General features: G+C 43.7%; 1 protein-coding gene across 2 annotated transcripts in view; it reads right to left on the bottom strand.

The window, feature by feature from the left end:
- CECR2 (CECR2 histone acetyl-lysine reader) overlaps window positions 1-19,048 on the bottom strand; it is a 113,446-nt gene that overhangs the window by 14,718 nt on the left and 79,680 nt on the right. Inside the window, exons 3-8 of one of the 2 annotated variants that reach the window (XM_055396499.2) lie at window positions 12,444-12,627; window positions 11,471-11,610; window positions 10,657-10,761; window positions 8,015-8,064; window positions 7,210-7,379; window positions 5,033-5,122 (exon numbers count right to left, since the gene is read on the bottom strand). In XM_055396499.2, coding sequence (XP_055252474.2) covers window positions 5,033-5,122; window positions 7,210-7,379; window positions 8,015-8,064; window positions 10,657-10,761; window positions 11,471-11,610; window positions 12,444-12,627 — 739 coding nt within the window. The remainder of the gene's footprint in view (window positions 1-5,032; window positions 5,123-7,209; window positions 7,380-8,014; window positions 8,065-10,656; window positions 10,762-11,470; window positions 11,611-12,443; window positions 12,628-19,048) is intronic. The other variant, XM_055396501.2, reaches the window with a different exon arrangement.

Genomic DNA, 19,048 nt, shown 5'->3' with positions numbered 1-19,048 from the left:
CCCCCGCGACCCTCCACAGGTCTCTATAATCACACCCACTGTGGCAACATCTCTCCCTTGCTGAGAAGTCATGTGGAGTTGCTATTAACGAAGCAAAGCAGACCAAACCTCTCCTCTGCTCAGCTCAACAAGGATCCATGCATGGGGTGGCAAACAAGCAGGGGACAGGTGAACACATGCCTGGCAGGCGGAACTACTTCCTTCAAAGAAAGTGCTGCATTTTCTATACATCAGACCCAATGAAAAAGCAGAGAAAAGCAAGTGCTAACCACAGAGGGAGGACAGCATGAGAGTGTCCTCCCCTGCCTAAGGAAGGACATGCTGTGGCACGTGCTCCCTCCTGCCACAACAAAGCCATGTTACAGAGGACAAGCATCTCAGTGACAAGAGAAACCTAGTAAACAAACAAGACAGATGTCTCCTGCCTGAAGTCAATGCAAGGAGGAAAGGAGGGAAAAATAGATCATTATGCACATCCTAAGACTATCTTTATAATTTTTTCCAAAACTTTCAACAGTGTATTATTCTTAATATGGAAAGATATCTAAAGCAATTAACAGCTGTTGCTGTTCAGTTGCTAAGTTTTGTCTGACATTTTGTGACCACCAAAAAAATGCAACATGAGTACAAAATTCACAGAAGGTGAATAAAACACATCCATGATCCTAAGAAAAAACAAAACAGATTATTCACTCACAGCACTGTAAAAGATGAAAAAAGGACATGTCTGCAAAGACGTGGGCCACAGATCTTCCAAAGGACAAACGAGACACATGTCAGGAACCCTGAGCAGGGTAATGACATTGTGTGACTTTATCTTACAGTTAAGACAGCCAGGCAAAGTGTTTCTGAGTACGTTACAGTCAATAATATTTAAAATAGTGAAAAACTGTAAATATCCTAAGGTTTAAAATAGGTAAAATTACATAACTACTATGTAGTCATTAAAATTGTTTTTTCTGAGAAATATTTAATGAAATATGAAAAGGCTCATGATATTAAATGAAAAACACAGGTCACCAGACAACAGGCAGTATGATCCCAGGTTTCTAATAAATGTACAGAGAAAAGGCCTGAAGCAAACACATGAAGCTGTAAACAGGGAACCTGTTACTGTGTCTCATGCACTGTTTATACTCAGTCTCCCCAGCTTTCTATAAATCTAAACGCATAAATCCTTTAGGACACAGAACAGCCCCTTCCCAAATAAGCTAGGGAATCATCCAGTATTACATGTTCTACAATGATCTAATTTTTATTAACTTTTTCAATAGAGATCACACAGTAGTGGGAGTAAATTCTAAAATTCAAATAGGACCAAGAGGCTGCTACCATGTATAGATTTTACAGTGAGGCATTAAAATTGACTTTAAATAGATTAAGATATTTTAGTAAAAATGAAACAGGAATTTTTTAATTTTTTTAAGAGTATAAGCTGATTTACAGTGTTGCCTTAGTTTCTGCTATGCAGCAAAGTGTATTAGTTACTGTTGTTTGGTAGCTAAGTCATGTCCAACTCTTTGGGACCCCATGGACTGCAGCACTCCAAGCTCCTCTGTCCTCCACTATCTCCTGAAGTTTGCTAACAGCCACGTCCATTTAGGTGGTGACGCTATTCCACCATCTCATCCCCTGCTGCTTCCTCCTTTTGACTTTAGTCAGTTATACATATACATATATCCAAGCTCCAGTCTAGACTCCATTCCTATATAGATCATTACAAACCACTGAATAGAGTTCCCTGTGCTGTACACTAGGTTCCTATTAACTATCTTTTATATATTAAAGCAAAAAATTTACAATGTAGGAAAATCATAAATGCCAAGGACTGCTGCAAAATCAGAGATTATGCATCATTTAGAAACACACATAAAGACACTGAGGTGAAATTCACATGAAATGAACAACTGTCGGCGCACAGCTAAGGGGCGCTCAGCATATTCACAGTGCCTGGCAACCACCATCTGGTTGACCACAGAGCACCCTCAGCACTGGAGACAAAGCCCTAACCCCCATCCCAGCCGTGCCACACCCTCACGCTCCAGCCCCTGGCGACCACCAAGTGATTCTCTTTCTGTGGATCTATTTATTCTGGACATTTCAAACAAATGGAATTATACAATTTTTTGTCTAGATAGTTGTTTTTAAAATACATTAATAATTATACTAAGCATGTAAGAAGTAATAACCTACTCACTGGGATGATTTGAGAGAATAGCATTAAAACACGTATATCTCCATATGTGAAAGAGATGACCAGTCCAAGTTCAATGCATGAAACAAGGCACTCAAAGCCGGTGCACTGGGATGACCCAGAGGGATGGGATGCGGAGGGAGGTGGGAGGGGGGTTTGGGACAGGGGGGCACATGTACACCTGTGGCTGATTCATGTCAATGTATGGCAAAAAACACCACAATATTGTAAAGTAATTAGCCTCCAATTAAAATAAAATAATAATAAAAATAATAATTTAGTCACCTGAAATTAGAGTATCTTAAAAAACCAAACTGGTAAGACTCAATGGCATACAAATAATTCTATTAAAAAATGAGCCAAGGAACTGAACAGACATTTTTCTAAGAAAGACACAAAGATGGTTAGCAGACACATGAAAAGAGGCTCAACATCACTAATCATCAGAGAAATGCAAATCAAAACCTCACACCTGTTAGAATGGCCATGATGGGTATCAACAAAATGACAAGAGATGGCAAGTGCTGACGAGGTTATGGAAGAAAGGGAATTCCTGTGCACTGTTGGTGGGGACGTAAACTGGTACAGACACTATGGAAAAAAGAGTACAGAGTTTCCTCAAGAAATAAAAACAGGATTTTATCATATGACCCAGCAATTCCATTCCTGCCTATCTTTCCAAAGAAAGTAAAAGCACTAGTCTGAACATGAATACAACTCCCATGGTCACTGACGCACAACAGCCAAGACTCAGACCTAACCTAAGCGTCCATCGGTGGATGGAGGAACGGAGAAGAGGTGGTGTATGTAAGAGGGTATGTGACTCAGTCACAAAAAGGAAAATGCTGCCACGCATGACTACATGGATGACACGAGGGCACTATGCTAAGTGAGGTTAAGTCAGAGAAAAGCAAATACTCTATCAACTCACCTACATATGGAGTCTAAAAACACTGAACTCAAGATACAGACAGGGGTGGGCAAAATGAGTGAAGGCAGTCAACTGTACAGACATCCATTTATAAAATAAACAACTCCTGTGGATGAGATGGGCTTCCCTGATAGCTCAGAATCCACCTACAATGTAGGAGACCCCGGTTCGATGCCTGGGTAGGGAAGATCCCCTGGAGAAGGGATAGGTTACCCGCTCCAGTATTCTTGGGCTTCCCTTGTGGCTCAACTTGTAAATAATCTGCCTGCAATGTGGGAGACATGGGTTCAATTCCTGGGTTGGGAAAATGCCCTGGAGAAGGGAAAGGCGATGAGATGCACCACATGGTGACCACAGTCAATACTACTGTGTTGTATGTGAACACAAGAGTAGATTTTTAAAGTTACTCATCACAAGAAAAAACTCCATGTGAGGTGACAGATATTAACGAGACCTACTGGTGATCATTCTGCAATGCATGCCATTATCAAATCATTATGCTGGACACTCGAAACTAATGTAACACACCAATTACATCTCAAATTTTAAAAAAGTCTGCGATTCCAAGAGCTCAACAACAACAAAACTCAGAGCAGAGTGCTCACAAAGGCTGAGAACAAGAAGCAAGGTCCAGGACCTACCTGAGTAACATGCTCCTGACCGCTCCTGCTCACTGGGGCCCTTCTGTCCATTTCAATCCATGCCTGTCCCCCAGCATGCCTTCTCCAGTCTCCCCCACCTCATGTTGCTGGCTGCAAACACTTATGCTCAGTGAGACACCACTTTGTCTCACACTTCCTTTGCCTATTCTCTTTCACTATAATTAATGTTTTATAAATTCAGTAGTTCCCATCTGATGTGAATTCTCAAACGGTATCATTTTATTTAAATTGCATCATACACATTTAGGAAAAAACATGCATGAAATGCACCAAGAGTGTTTTAAACTTCCATGCAACTTTCTAGGCAGTGTGCCACCCCATGGAAGGGACAAGACTTATGACCTGAAGTTGTGGCAGTCTTTTAAACTCTAACAGTTTAATTGTTGAAACTTCAATAGTTTAAAGAACCAGTAAACTCAACACCAAAAAAATACATATATATGTTAATAGCAGTTAAAAAAATATCTTACATTATTTGCACTGCAACTTTTTTTCTTCCAAAGGGGGTATGAAACAGCGCTGAGAAATCCTCAACATTACAATCTGGCTGAAGCCCAGCCCAGAACTCCCCACCCACCCACCCCCACCCCCGCCCCCGCCCCCGCCCCCGCCAACTCCAGCAGCACAAGGAGGACCTGAATTCCCTGGCCACAGGTGTGCCCAGAGTCTCCAGACAGAAAAAAAAGCATTGCAACAGAGTTTCAGAGGTCAGCACAGTGACCCTTTACTGGTATTTTCCCCGGAGTCATAATCAAAAGACTTTCTGGGGCAAGAAGACTGGACTCCTGGGTGACCAGAAAACCTGCCAATAAACCTTTAAAGACCTGAAGATTTTTTTCGGCTATGTAAACAGAAGCACAAAACTCATGCCACAGCAGAGGCTTTCTCCAAGGCACTCAGTACTGTGACTGACATCAGAGCCTCCTCAATGTCAGGAAGAGCGGAGTAAACAAACGACGCTGCAAAGAGCAGCCGAGAGCGTGAGTGTTTAAAGCTAAGCTCGCGCCGGCAGTGATGAACCTTCCCGTCTGTCTGCATTCTGTAGGTGCAAGCTGAGACGTAAAATAGGACATTTAGGGCTCAGCCCAGGGTAGTGAGCAGAAGCTGGGAACAAGCTTTCAAACCATCCAGGTAAACAGACAGCGGGAGCCCATCCAGGCCAATGAGGCAGAAAACCAGTTGAGAATTACGGCAGACAGCTGACTGAGGCCACTCCAAAGCCAGGGACCCGAAGGAAGAGGAGACCTGGGAGATGAGGAAGTCAGGCAGAAGAGAAGCCTGCATGGAGCCCGAAGAGACGTGTTGACACACCTCCAACACCAATGTACTTACGAGCTGAAGGAAAAAGAGAGGATGAGTCCAAATACATTATAAACACAGAAATTCACGAACGAGCATTTCCCTCTTCAGGGCTCAAGGCAGACAGACAACTAGCTATGACATCAATGACTGCAAGGCCGTGGGGGTCCATACTGGCACAGGCCGTCAAACACAGCCCGCAGGAAATGTTTTCTGACCACGCACTGCCTCAAAAGCCAGTGGAACATCTATGCTAGGAGACACAGGGCTGAAAACTAGAGCTGGCCTGGAGTAGAGGAGGGTGCCCCTCACTCCTGCCCCCACACTCTATTTCAACACCACCCTCAGCTTTCCCCCTCCCATGCAGTCCAGGTCTCTCAGACCTCTTAGCAAATGGCAACAGCGTTTAAACTCATTTACTGCTCTAAACTACTTGACAGACAGACCAGAGGGCCCCAGCGAGTGCTCCCAGCAGGCTCCAATCCTCCTTGCTGGTGCACTTCATGGAACTTGCATTTACATCACTGAGCAAGGAGTGAATTTAAATTCATCCAGAATGGGGCACTAAGATAGCTGTTATGTCAATGGTAGCCAAGCCAATACTTTCTTCATTTTATAACCATTTGGAAATTATCATTTCTTAAAGTTTTAGTGAATAAATCTGAATGGTTCCGGAGCTTCTGATGGGATCCCTGTGTGAAAACTCCCCTAATTACTGGTCTGCTAAGCTTTTCTGCTGCATAATGCCAATTCCCATTTGTGTGCATAATCACCCCATTTAAATAAAGCTTGCTTATTTACAGTACTGAACAGCTTTCAAAATATCAAATCTATTATTCCATCATTTAGTTTCTAATGTCATGGTTCTTGAAAATGGTATTTAAGATTTCAGTTCTTCTCTCGCAAAGAATCAAGTCCTGAAATTTTCTGTATCAAAACCACCTGTTTTATGCTTGTAAATTTTTCCCCTTAACTTCCTAAATCTAAAGTCTTTTCAGTTAAAAAGGCAGGTTAGGTACATGCCTTACAGATCATTTAAGGTGCTGTCATTATTCATACCATCTCTATTTAAATAGTTACTCTAAGAAAACTAGATTCCGTATCTCAAGTCCTGGACAAAAAAGGTCACAGTGGGCCATGGACGACAAGATCCAAGAGGAATCATCGTTACCAGGACAAAGGACGCCAATGAGGAGAAAACGCGATTCCTGAAGCCCTGAGGTCAGACCTTCTACGATTCACCCAGAGCACTGATCTGCTCAATAGTTACAAATATCACCGAACTCACAACATGTCACTGTCACTGTATCTGTCACTGTTCCCCTCCCCTGCCCCTGAGACGTGCTGCAGCAGGAATTTATAACACTTTCTCCCAGGTTTCAGGGCAGGGCTGGCATTCTTATGTTTTCTATTAACAACCATTAAGAATCTGAAGCATCAATTTTATCAAAGCTGGATGTTTATCAGGCATTGACCACAGAACAGGCATGCCACGGAGTCACTTGGAGGTTACAGTGACAAGGGAGATATAGCTCATGGTCTGGAGCTGCCTCCACAACTCGCGATCAAACAAACTTAGGATGAGGAGACACCTTGTGGGGGAAACCTCAGGCTAAGACAGTCCAGGGAGAGCTCACAGAAACAACTCCAGCGGGGCTTCAGAGAGCCTCGGAACAGGCAAGGGAGCAGACGGGATGCACGGGAAGAGGCCAGGACTGGAATGCCGGGAGGTGAGAGGAGAACTGAGGGAGCAACAAAGACAACCCTCAGACAGGACTGACCTCTCAAGAGTTCAGAGCTGCTGTTAGAGGGAGACCACCAGATGAGCTTTCTAAAAAGGGGGGAAAAAGCAGCAACGTAAGCACAAGGAGAGGTATGCAAAGAGCACTCTGCGGAGACACACCTGGGGTCCAGGAGCTGTGAGGATGGGGTGGAGTGTGAGGGCTAAATCCCAGGACCCACAGTAAGGAGAGCGGGGGCTCAAGGTCCTACTCTTGGGGCCCGGAGGAAAGCTGGGAGAAAGAGGAAAGCTGGACCACTCAGCAGAACGTGGGGACGTGCAAGCCTCTGAGAAAGGCACCCTGCCCAGAGCAGCTTCGCCCTACGTGGGTCCGTGTGCGCACCTTCTGGGCAATCATGCTGCAGATCTCGGGCAGGAAGTCCTCACTGAGCAGTTTGTAGAGCTGGCGCTCTCGCACAGAGGTCCTCTCCCGGAAACTCTCGGTGACCTGTCTCCACTCCTGCTCAGTCTGGCACAGGAGCCACCAGGAGCCTTGCCCTGGTCCCTGGGACCCTAGAAGAGGAAGCCATGGTCAGGAAACAGGCCCCGTGGATCTCCTTCTCCTCTCCACCCGCAGGTTCACTGGCGCCCTGGGCTGCCCTTTCAGGTTGATAATGTATACACTTCAGATGTTCTGGCTACTCTCCTGTTCACAACTAAGAGCTACGAAGTCAATACAAACACAACTGTGGTGACCTTCCTGACAGACTCTAATAACCTGGAAGTGTTCCAACACATCTGCTTTTCTACATAAATGGCTTTGAGCTTCACGAGTGTTCCTTGTTACATTGAGATACTGTAAATTGCTTTTTCTCCTCAAATGTTTGTATTGGATTACAGATTGCATAAAAAGTCTACATAAGAACATAGTACACATCCTTATGTTGTAAAGTATTTCAAGTTAAAGCTCTTGCGAAGCTTTGCATTCATCCCAATGTTAGGAGCCTATTACGCTGGGCCTGGGAAGGGGCTCAAGTGAAGTGACCTTGTCCTGATCTCAAGTGATTCGTGAGAAGGAGAGATGGACATAGGGAGACAATGTGTGAGGAACAAGGAAGCTGGTGGGAAGACTGCTGCAGTGGTCCCAGCAGCCTGCATTAGACTCTGGAAGGTGACACAAGCCCTCGAACCCCTACGAAGGTCATTACCATTTCTCGTCTGCAACTCAGATGCTGAGGAGTTTTCTTCCTGCTTGTCACTAGAACAAAGAAAAGTGGTCACCATTAAAACAAAAACACGGCCAAAATTGTTCTGTGCTTCCCTGGAAGGAAGGCACACTGGCTTCCTATTAATACCAGAAAAGCGTGTGTTTGTTTGTTTACACATTGGTTTACTATTAATACTAGGAGAGAGAGTGTGTGCGCGTGAGTGTGTATGTGTGTGTATAAGGCACACTGCCTTACTATTAGTATCAGAAGAGAGAGAGATTGTGTGTGTAAGGCACAACGGCTTACTAATAACACCAGGAGAGAATGTGTGTGTCCCTCTGACACGTCAACAGAGCAAGGTCAGGAACACAGAGGCGGGCAAGTTGGCACAGAGAGGGGAAGGACGACACACAGGAATATGGCGCAACTGCCCAGGAACGGAGGGGCTCAGCGTCGACAGTTAAAGGCCAAGGAAAGGGCTTGCTACCCGACCGAGGGCTGCACTGAACAGAAGACTGTTGAACTGACCCCCACAGCAGGCTGAAGTGAGCAACAGGTTCTGAGATTGCCCATCCCCACTCAAGGCATGCCACCTTGACCTCAGCAAAGTCAACAAAATTCCCTGGAAAACGGGACGGTTAATGATATGAAATACAAACACGCTCAGTGTTACGTGCCCAACAGTGTTGTCTCCCTAGACCAGGAAGGACGTGCTCTGGATGTTCTGGTTTGTTTCTGACCACTTAACCCAGCACTACCCTGCACAGCCTCCTGGAAGAATGGAAATGCCCCGTGTTGTTGCTATGCAACAAAGGCAGACACAGGCCGTACTCACCCACTCAGCAGAAGCGTGGCTGGTGTGACTGAGGAACTGAACTTTAAATTTCATTTATTTTTAAGAAAACATTAAAAATTATTTTAGGGACTGAACTTTCTCTTCACTTTTTTTCCCCTTTCTATATATATCTTACTGTATTTTTTTTCATCATTCTTTAAAAAAAAAAGACTTTTAACTGAGGGATAGTTTCAGTTCAGTTCAGTTCAGTCGCTCAGTCGTGTCCGACTCTCCGCGACCCCATGTACAACAAACACAGTGGCCACAATTTTTAAAGATTACACTCCATGCACAGTTCCTATAAAACACTGGCACATCCCCATGGTGTGCAGTGTGTCCCGACAGCCTTTTCTGTGACACACTCATTTGTACCTCTGTCCCCTAGCTCGCCCCTCCCCCTTCTGTTTCCCCACTGGTCACCCCCAGTTTGTTCTCTATACCCGCTTTGTTACATTCACTAGTTTTACTTTTTAGATTTCACAAAATTTTATTTAATTTAAAAATACTTCAATACTGCACTGGATTCAGAACGCTACAGAATAAAGTCACCAGCAGGGGGCAGCACATGAGCACTGGGCTTGTGAAGTGAGGACACCCCACTGTGGCTCTCTGATTCTGGGGCTCAAGGGAACCAAAGATGAACGTACAGAACAGTTTGCTGGATTTACATGGACGTGTAGGCTGCTAACAAAATCCAGGAACTGATGTCCTGTGTATAAAACACAATGACAGGACTATTTCTCACAAATTCTGGTGGGAGGAAAGCTTTCATTCTATAGTCAAAATTTCAGAAAAGTTAAGTGGAACACTGATTGTTAAAACAAAATAAACCAAATTCTGATTCATAATCAGATCCCTAAAAACATTTATTAGCAGTTAATAAGCAACACAGTGAAATCTGGTCCACTTCAGGCATTTAGCTTATTTAAGCAGTTCTAAAAGTTTGAGTGAACTCCGGGAGTTGGTGATGGACAGGGAGGCCTGGCGTGCTGTGATTCATGGGGTCGCAAAGAGTCGGATACGACTGAGCGACTGAACTGAACAATAAACTAGATAACAAGGAAGCAGTTTGTCCTGTGTTATTAGAATTTTAAGCCTGTGACTTAACTCCCATAAGTGAATAATTATATATCTGATCCTTAAACAAAGGGTATAAAAGTATTTTTACATAGTACAAGTCAGACCCTCAAAACTCCGATATTGACATTCACACGGTGGATATTCCTAAAAGACAACGACATACTAAAATAAAATTTCCCGGGACTTCCCTAATGGTCCAGTGCTCAAAATTCTGAGCTTCCACTGCAGGAGATCCCCTGGTTGGGAAACTAAGATCCTGCCTGCATGAAGCACAGTGTGGCCGAAAAATTAATTAAAAATTTCCCAAACTATAATGATCTTTTTCTTTGCTACAATTAAATACCAAATAACACTTAAAATTGTTTAAGGTCTCATCTTAACAAAGTGAGTTCTAAACACTATAAAGCACATTTACTACTGAAGCCTCCTTACCAGGAAAGAACTCCTAGACTCACAGTATTAACTCACTCCACCTCCTGTGCAGAAATCTGGGGCAAAAGGATCTGAAGGGCACTTCCTGTGAGCAGGTGCCTTCCACTATCAGAGCCCCCAGTGCCCAGGGGGAGGGCTCCCAGACAGCTGCTAACTTGAGAGGGGCTGGGCCGGGGACCCCAAGGATTCCAGTGCACACCCACATCCTCCCCGAGACACAGATAGCAAGGATGGGGTGAGCCCTTCCAGCATAATGGTTTGGGTTAGGGACCTTCACACACAAAGATTTTCTCACCTCATAAAAGTTTCCTCCTGTAGTTTTTTCCGTTTTGGGGGTCTTCCTCTTCTTTTACCTGTTTTCCCAGGAATATTTGAGACATTTTTTTGTCCTTCACTTTCCCTAAGAAGTAGTACATTAAACAGAAATGTCAGTTGTCTGGCCACGAGGTTACTAAACAGGACAAAGGCAGCAGCTACGGGGACAGGACAGGGCGACCTCACGTCTTCTGTTATTATTAATAAAACGTGGAACCAAGGAAACGAACGTCTCCCACATGAACATCTGGGCTGGTGAAGAATCCGCCCGCAATGCGGGAGACCCGGGTTTGATCCCTGGGTTGGGAAGATCCCCTGGAGAAGGGAAGGCTACCCACTCCAGTATTCTGGCCTGGAGAATTCCATGGACTGTATAGTCCATGGGGTCACAAAGAGTCAGACATGACTAAGCAACTTTCCCTTTTCAGGTTTCCCTAACAGCAAAGGGTCCAGCAACCTGAAGTGCGGGGAAGATGGCAGCACAGCTCTGGGACGTTGCCCAAGGCCTCTTTCTTGACAAGACCCAAGGTAGGATAGGGTTCTGCAGAACCCACTCTGCCAAAGGGAAAGGCCCAGGGCGTGCTGGCGCTGCTGAGAACTGGCACCAGAATCACCATCCCAGGGAGCAGGGCTAGAGAGTAAGTCCTTTGTGCTTCTGAGTGAAGTGCCTCCTTGCAGGCAAGCTGCTACATACAGCTCACTCCTTCATGAGAGAAGTTAAACTGTGCAGTGGAATTAGGAGGCACTGAACGTTAATGACAGTGGCAACAACAACACAACCTCCAGGAAGGTACCTGCTCAGAGTGAGCTCTCCATGGGACCCCCCTTGTGCCGGGTCCTCCTTGTACATTCGCGTTCCGTAGAAATACCAGTAGAGAGCCCCTGAGCTGTCCTCACCCAGCGGCTCCACACGGAGACTGTCTGCGTCCAGGCCCTGCGCAGGTCAGGGAAAGAGGTTTGGGCAACAAGAGAAAACAGAAATGAGGATCCGAAATATACTATCACAGATAACTCACAATACAATGCCCAAACACCTGGGCTAATTCTCATTCCAGGTCCAGACATATCGGACCAGGATAAGACGCCTGCTCTAAGAACAGGATGTGGAAATATCTCAAACCCTTCCCATCCCCATCACTGCCACCATGTTACCAAAAGCAGAGAAAGCCAAAAGAATGTTGATGAACTTGTGACACATCTGGCTTGGACCCACACAAGGAGAGACAAGCCCAATAGGAGAGTCAGTGCTGCGGCAGCCTCAACCCTCATGATGCTGGGCCACAAGCCAGCCCAGCCCAGCACTCTCCACTCACCAGCATGACCTCACTGCCGCCCCCGGTGACTGAGACCAAGGTCTCAGTGAAAGCGGAGTTGAGCTGAGCTACAGATCTCACCATGGTTCCCAACCAAGCCCACAGGCACCCTCGACCTCCCAGTGAGGGCAGGATCAGGTGAGGGAGAGGTGGCCAGAGCCCCAGCCAACACACTTCTGCCACGTGCATGCAGCATGTGGTGGGGATAGGGTCAAGTCTTTGGGAGGTGTCATAAATCTTTATTATGCCAAGTCAAATTTCAGACCTCAGGAAATAACAGTGACTAACGTAACTGCAATTCTGGCTTATGACAGAGCAGACAGGAGCCTACAACTGTTACCATGTCAGCAGGAACCCAGGATATGGAAAGGGGAACACACCCAAGTGGCCAGCACAACCCAGAGCCGGCTTCCCTGAACCGCTGCTCCAGGGAGGATGCCCGTCGGTCACGCACCTTGAGGAGGTCGAAGACGTCGTCTGCGTCCAGCCGGTAGTCACAGAGACGGTGGAGAATCTCCACTCGGGTGCGCAGCGGCAGGTCCTGGAAGCTGGCCTCCCGCAGAGGGTTGGGCTTCCCCTCCTCCAGCTCCCAGCGGTAGTTGATGATGTCCTCCAGGTAGCTGTGGAAGGTCTGAGGCCTAGCCAGTGGTCCCAGACACAAAGGTGCGTGAATACCACACAGCGGTTTGGGGGGTGGGGGCGGGGGCGGGGGTGCTGGGGGCTGATACATCTTCAACAGTAGCAGAACTGAAAGCCCCTGGAAGGGCCTGCGAGGCCCCTGAGGAAACACTTGTTACTGCACCATCTCCTTGGTGCTGACAGTGTCAAGTCCCAAAGATTACCAATATTTAAGACAGTTTCTCACAGAACAGGTCATTCTGCACGTTCAGCCACAAGCAGCACACTGTGCGGCAGTAGCTGTGCGGGTGCAGCGTCAATGGCAGGCACCAAACAGGCCGTGTCGACCGTCACCTGGACAGGCAGATGCTACGGAGCTCAGGGGGCATTCAGTTCAAAGTCAGGTCCACGACTTAAGAGGGCACACAGCAAAGAAGGCCAGGGTCTGCCTGGCTTACTCCATTCATGTTTCATGTTCTGATGCAAAGGTAGAAAAACACTCTCCAGAACACAAACATGAACAAGCAAGAACACAGAACACATTCATATGCTATTACACGTAACCCTGTAGGCATGATACAAAAACTATATTCTAAATTTGAGAGTTCTTTTCTGCAGGAAACATTTAAGACAGTTCAATGACAACTTAAATTTCTGACTAGTACCTAAATGTGCCTTGTATATAAAACAGTGTGTTATGCATGCCTGCATGCTTAGCCGTGTCTGACTCTTTGCAACCCTACAGACTATAGCCTGCCAGGCTCCTCTGTCTATGGGATTCTCCAGGCAAAAATACTGGAGCGGTTGCCAAGTTTCCTTCTCCAAGTGGTCTTCCTGACTCAGGGACTGAACCTGCTTCTCCAGTGTTTCCTACATTGCAAGCAGGTTCTTTACCCACTGAGAGCCCCAGTATGTAACAAAGTGATGTTTAATTGTTAGATAGTTACTCTATATCTCAACTATTAAAGATACAATTTCACCTAATGCTTGATTTAAAAACATTTTTCTCACTAAACAAACAACAGCTCCAAAGGAATTATGTAGGTCAATATTTTTTAAAGAGGCAGTTACCATGTTATTTTATAATCTATCATAGTTATAGCTATAGAAAAAGTCAGAAGAAATATTCTTAGAAAAAACAGAGGGCCTTAGGCAACTAAGAAATGAAACATTTTGCTTTTTCAAAGAGAGAAGGAACTTCCATTTCCTTCCCACTGATACCTCAAACTAGCAAAGAGTGAATGTGGTTTGCTCATCAAAATCCATCATGACACCTGGAAACAGGGCTCTACACACAGGGACCGGAGGGAGCTCTGCCTGCGGCACCTGCAGCTCTTACAAACTGAGGCCACTCAGTGCAGGGCACTTGTTCTGGGCAGTTATCACCAATCCTTTCAATACAACAAAATGACTGAAGCACATGGGCCATGTCTATGTTCCTTCTTGTCTGAAAGAAGTTCTAAATGCTAATTACCCTTACCCCCCCCAGCGACCCCCACACTTAAAATAGTTTGCAGGAGAAAGGGAGACATAACTCTCTCTCCACACTCCAGGGTAAGCATCTCAGAACCCCAGCAGAGAACGGCTTGTTTTGCTTTCCACAGAACAAGCTTCTACCAGGAGACCCACGTGACTCACGAGGTGTGACCAAGCAGTGAAACAACCTGCCTGAGATCACCAGAGTAAAAGGAAGACTGCTGCGTCAGTTCTGAGACATGAAAGGGTATCTGCAGTCCACGTGCAGGGAACAATGAGGACCTGGCATCCCAGTGCCATGTAGAGACTAAATAGAAAAATTCAGTTCAGTTCAGTCACTCAGTCATGTCTGACTCTGCAACCCCATGGACTGCAGCACGCCAGGCTTCCTGTCCATCACGAACTCCCAGAGTTTGCTCAAACTCATCTCCATTGAGTCGGTGATGCCGTCCAACCATCTCATCCTCTGTCGTCCCCTTCCCCTCTTGCCTTCAATCTTACCCATCATCAGGGTCTTTTAAAATGAGTCAGTTCTTCGCATCAGGTGGCCAAAGTATTGGAGTTTCAGCTTCAGCCATATTCAGGACTGATTTCCTTTAGGATGGACTGGCTAGATCTCCTTGCTGTCCTACACCACAGTTCAAAAGCATCAGTTCTTCAGTGCTCAGCTTTCTTTATGGTCCAACTCTCTCATCGACAAATAAAGAGGCTAACTTTTGGTAATTCCTAAAAGGCCCCGTAAGAATATTTGAAAAGTGCTTATTCATAAAGATCATAAAACAATTCAGCCCCAAACCACTAAACCAATGCCTCTTTTGTAGGACTATATGGTACCTGCCATGTCTTGACATCAATTAAGAAAACATGACAATTTCAAATTCAAGGAAAATATGACTAAGATATAAAACATTTTAACAGGGAAATACATATATAACATATTTTGTGTATATGAATGCTTATGTTAGGTAAAAAAAAGAGTATTAAAAGTCATCTACAAATTTTAAAAAAGCCACTTGGAAGTCTTTGTCTTTAAAAAGATAAAGAACTGTCTTTAGTGGAAGCCAGATGGGACCTTAAATACTATTTGTATGAATTGGAAGTCTGGAGTGTCAAATTTAAGGTGAGAAATGGTACAGTGAGAATTCTAAACAGCTTTTGATAATTAAAGATGCACCCTGTTACCCCAGAATTACACACACACACACACACAGATACATACATGCACCCACAAAGTCTATAAGAAATAAAGTGAAATACTTAACAAGAGAAACCATTGAAGGACAAAGGAAGGAAAAAAAATAAGAAGGAAACAGGTGAAGAGACACCCATTAGTCATTTAGGGAATGTAAATCAAAACCCAATAAGGTACCATACCACACCCACCAGGCTGGCTAAAATTAAAGAGACAGGTAAGAACAAGTGCTAACCACTTATTAACAAGGACTCAGAGAAAGGGGAATGCTCATACACTGTTAGTGGGAATGTAAAATGATGCAGTTGCTTTGCAAATATTTGGCAAGTTGCTCAAAACTTAAACAGCATTACCCTATGACCCAACCATTCCACTCTTAGGTACATAGCCAAGAGAAATGAAAACATACAGCCACACAAAAACAAGTACACTAATGTTCATCTACAGCAGCACGATTCATAATGGTCAAAAAACTGAAATAGCACCGTGTCCAGGAACTAATAGATAAATAAAACATACAACAGAGTATTTTCTGACCATAAAATGAATGAGTCCTTGATTCATGATACAATGTGTTTGAAAACATGCTAAATAAAATTAGCCTAATACCTACATGTATGTATTCCACCTACAGAAGCACCTAGAACAGTAAATAAACAACATGCACAGAAAGCCTATTAGTTAGCGGGACTGGTGACTGCAGGAAGTGAGGCGCGACAGCTCATAGGTGTGAGGTGTCTCATGAGGCTGATAAAACGTTCCAGAATTCAACAGTAGTGATGACTGCACGATCTGTGAATATTCTGAACACCTGCCCGTGAGCTGGGCACTTAAAAACCCCAGAGACACAAGTGCAAAACCAACCACACCAATAATTACACTAAATGTAAGTGAACTAACAGTCAAACACTGCTTAGTAGGAAACTTACAGCTTTGAAATGCCTGTATTGAAAAGAAAAAAGGCTCATAACCAGTACTGTAACTTGAAAAGAAAGAAAAAGAAGAGTAGGCTAAAGCCAAAGTAAACAGAAGATTTAATAAAGATAAATCAATAAAAAAGATTTTAAAAAGAAAACGAACAGTCGGCAAGGTTAAAAGTTGGTTCCTTAGTAAACATTTTAAAAGTTGATAAACCTGCAGAAAGAATCAACTTCTAGAGGGAAAGAGAGACAGTACAAATTACATCAGGAATCAAAGTGGAAACACCACTGTAGATCCTACAGATAATAAGAGGATAAGAGAATATTATGAATAGCACCATGGAAATAAATCTAAAAACTGAAACAGACAAATTCCTTGAAAAATGCCAAAATGACTTACCAAAGTCATGACTTAAGAAATAGACCATCCAGGAGAAAAAGGAACCCCCCCTACACTGTTGGTGGCAATGTAAATTGGTACAGCCACTATACAGAATAGTTTGGAGGTTTCTCAAAAAACAGTGAACAGTGCAAGCATATGATCCAGCAATTCCACTTGTGGTATATATCCAGACAAAACTATAATTCAAAAAGATACACGCACCCCTTATGTTCACAGCAGCACTATTCATAATAGCTAAGACATGGAAGCAACATAAATGTTCATCAACAGACGACTGGATAAAGATGTGGTACATATAAACAATGGAATGTTACTCAGCCATAAAAAGAATGAAATAATGCCATCTGCAGCAACACAGATGGACCTCGAGATGATCACACTAAGTGAAGAGGGACAGACAATACCACATGATATCACTGATATGTGAAATCTAAAATATGACACAGACTTACCGATGAAACAAACTCACAGACATAGAAAATAGACATGTGGTTGCCAAAGAATGGGCGTGTGGAGGGAGTGATGGTTGGGAGTCTGGGATTAGCAGATGCAAACTGGTATATACAGAACAGATAAACAACAAGGCCTGTTGTATAGCACAGGGACCTATATTCAGTATCCTGCGATAAACCATGGAAAAAATGGAAAAGAATATGAAAAAGGATATATACGTATGATTGAATCACTTTGCTGTACAGCTGAAATAAATGCAAGACTATATTTAAATAAATTTATTTTTTAAAACAGGAACTTCCTTGGTGGTCCAGTGGATAAGATTCTACCTTCCATTGCAGGGGCCGCAGGTGTGATCCCTGATCAGGGAACTAAGACCCCACATGCTGGCTGGTGTGGCCAAAAATTAAAATTTTAAAAAAAATTTTTTTAAGAACTAAAACACCCAAATAGCCTTAATCTATTAAAGAAACTGAATCAATAATACTCAAATAAAACCTTGCATGAAGAAAACTACAAACCCAAAGGCTTTCAGTGGTGAACTGTTCAAAAGAAATTACACAGACTTTTTCAGAAACCAGAGGAGGGAAATGCTTCTCAACCCATCTGCCAAACCTGACAAAGATTTCTAAGCAAATAAAAGTACAGGCCAATATTCTTCATCAACATCCTCAAAACAGCAGCAAATTGAATTCAGCAAGAGATAAAAGGGACAGCACTTCATCACACTTCATGGTAAAAGGATGTATCCTTTCCCCAAGATCAGGAACACCACCAGAGTCGAGGCCAGCACAGTGTTAAGACAAGAGAAGGAAGTTCTTGGGACAGAGGCTGAAACAGAAGCAGACAACAGAAACTCCTCAGTTATCTGCAATACCAATGAACCAAGAGGCGGGTTCAGGAAGCCTCAGTAATAAGATCAACATAAAAAGATCAACTGTATTTTACATATACTGGCAACAAGCAGCTGGAAAATATAAAAGCTCAAGCACAAATGGAAAGATGCACAATATCTTTACACTGAAACCATACAATATTCCTGAAATTAAAGATAAACAAATGGTGAGATACATATCATGGTCAAGGACTGGGGAATTCAACATTGGTCAAAGTGTCCATTTTCTTGTAGCAGGCCTTTTTTGGGGGGTGGCAGGGCTGACAACTTGATCTTTAAATTTGTATGCTAAGGACCCAGAATAGTCAAAACACTTAAAAAGCAAAACTAAAATATAAAAATGGTGGAGAACGCTCTCAATTTCAAGACAATCTGATACTTGAATAGACTGAACATACATGAATTCATAAGTAAAAAAATGTGGACACTGACCTTCTGCTTCACACCACAGACAAACACTAACTCAAAACGCATCATAATGTCAAGTGCAAAAAGTTGAAACTATAAAACTAAGAGAAAACCTCAAAGAAAATCTATTGACATTAAAGGTATGTCCTGATTTGGAAATATTAATAACATACTAGAAAAAACTGATAGATTAGACTTCAACAAAATTAAAACTTATCGTTCTTTAAAATACAGTGTCAAACAAATAGGTAAGCTACACATCAGGAAAAAACAGTCATAGCCTGTTATTTACCTCATCATCAGGGAAATGCAAATTGAAACCACAATGAGTTACCACATTACACGCAACAGAATCAGTAAAATGAAAACCTGGGTAAAATTAAAAATAACAAACGTTGGCAAAGATATGGAGCAACTAGAGTGGTCAAGAAAACAAGTCTGGCAGTTTCTTAACATCAAACACACTCTCCTATGGGACCCAGCAATTCCCAAGAAAATGAAGAGACGTTCACAAAAACTTCTGTGCAGATGTTCACAGCTGCTTTCTTCCTTACAGCCCCATTGGAGGCAGCACACAAGCCCACCAATTAGTGGACAAAACACTTGAGATATTTTTACACTGGATACAACTGAGACTCCTCCCACAAAGGAACAAAGTACTGACAGGAACAGCAGCAGCAGCGAGTACCACACA

Source organism: Moschus berezovskii, chromosome 6, assembly GCF_049115385.1.
Source record: "Moschus berezovskii isolate FMDL1 chromosome 6, NW_MosBer_1.0, whole genome shotgun sequence".
NCBI lineage: Eukaryota > Metazoa > Chordata > Mammalia > Artiodactyla > Moschidae > Moschus > Moschus berezovskii.
Note: the sequence above shows the minus strand (reverse complement) of the source record. Positions and strands in the feature narration are given on the sequence as shown.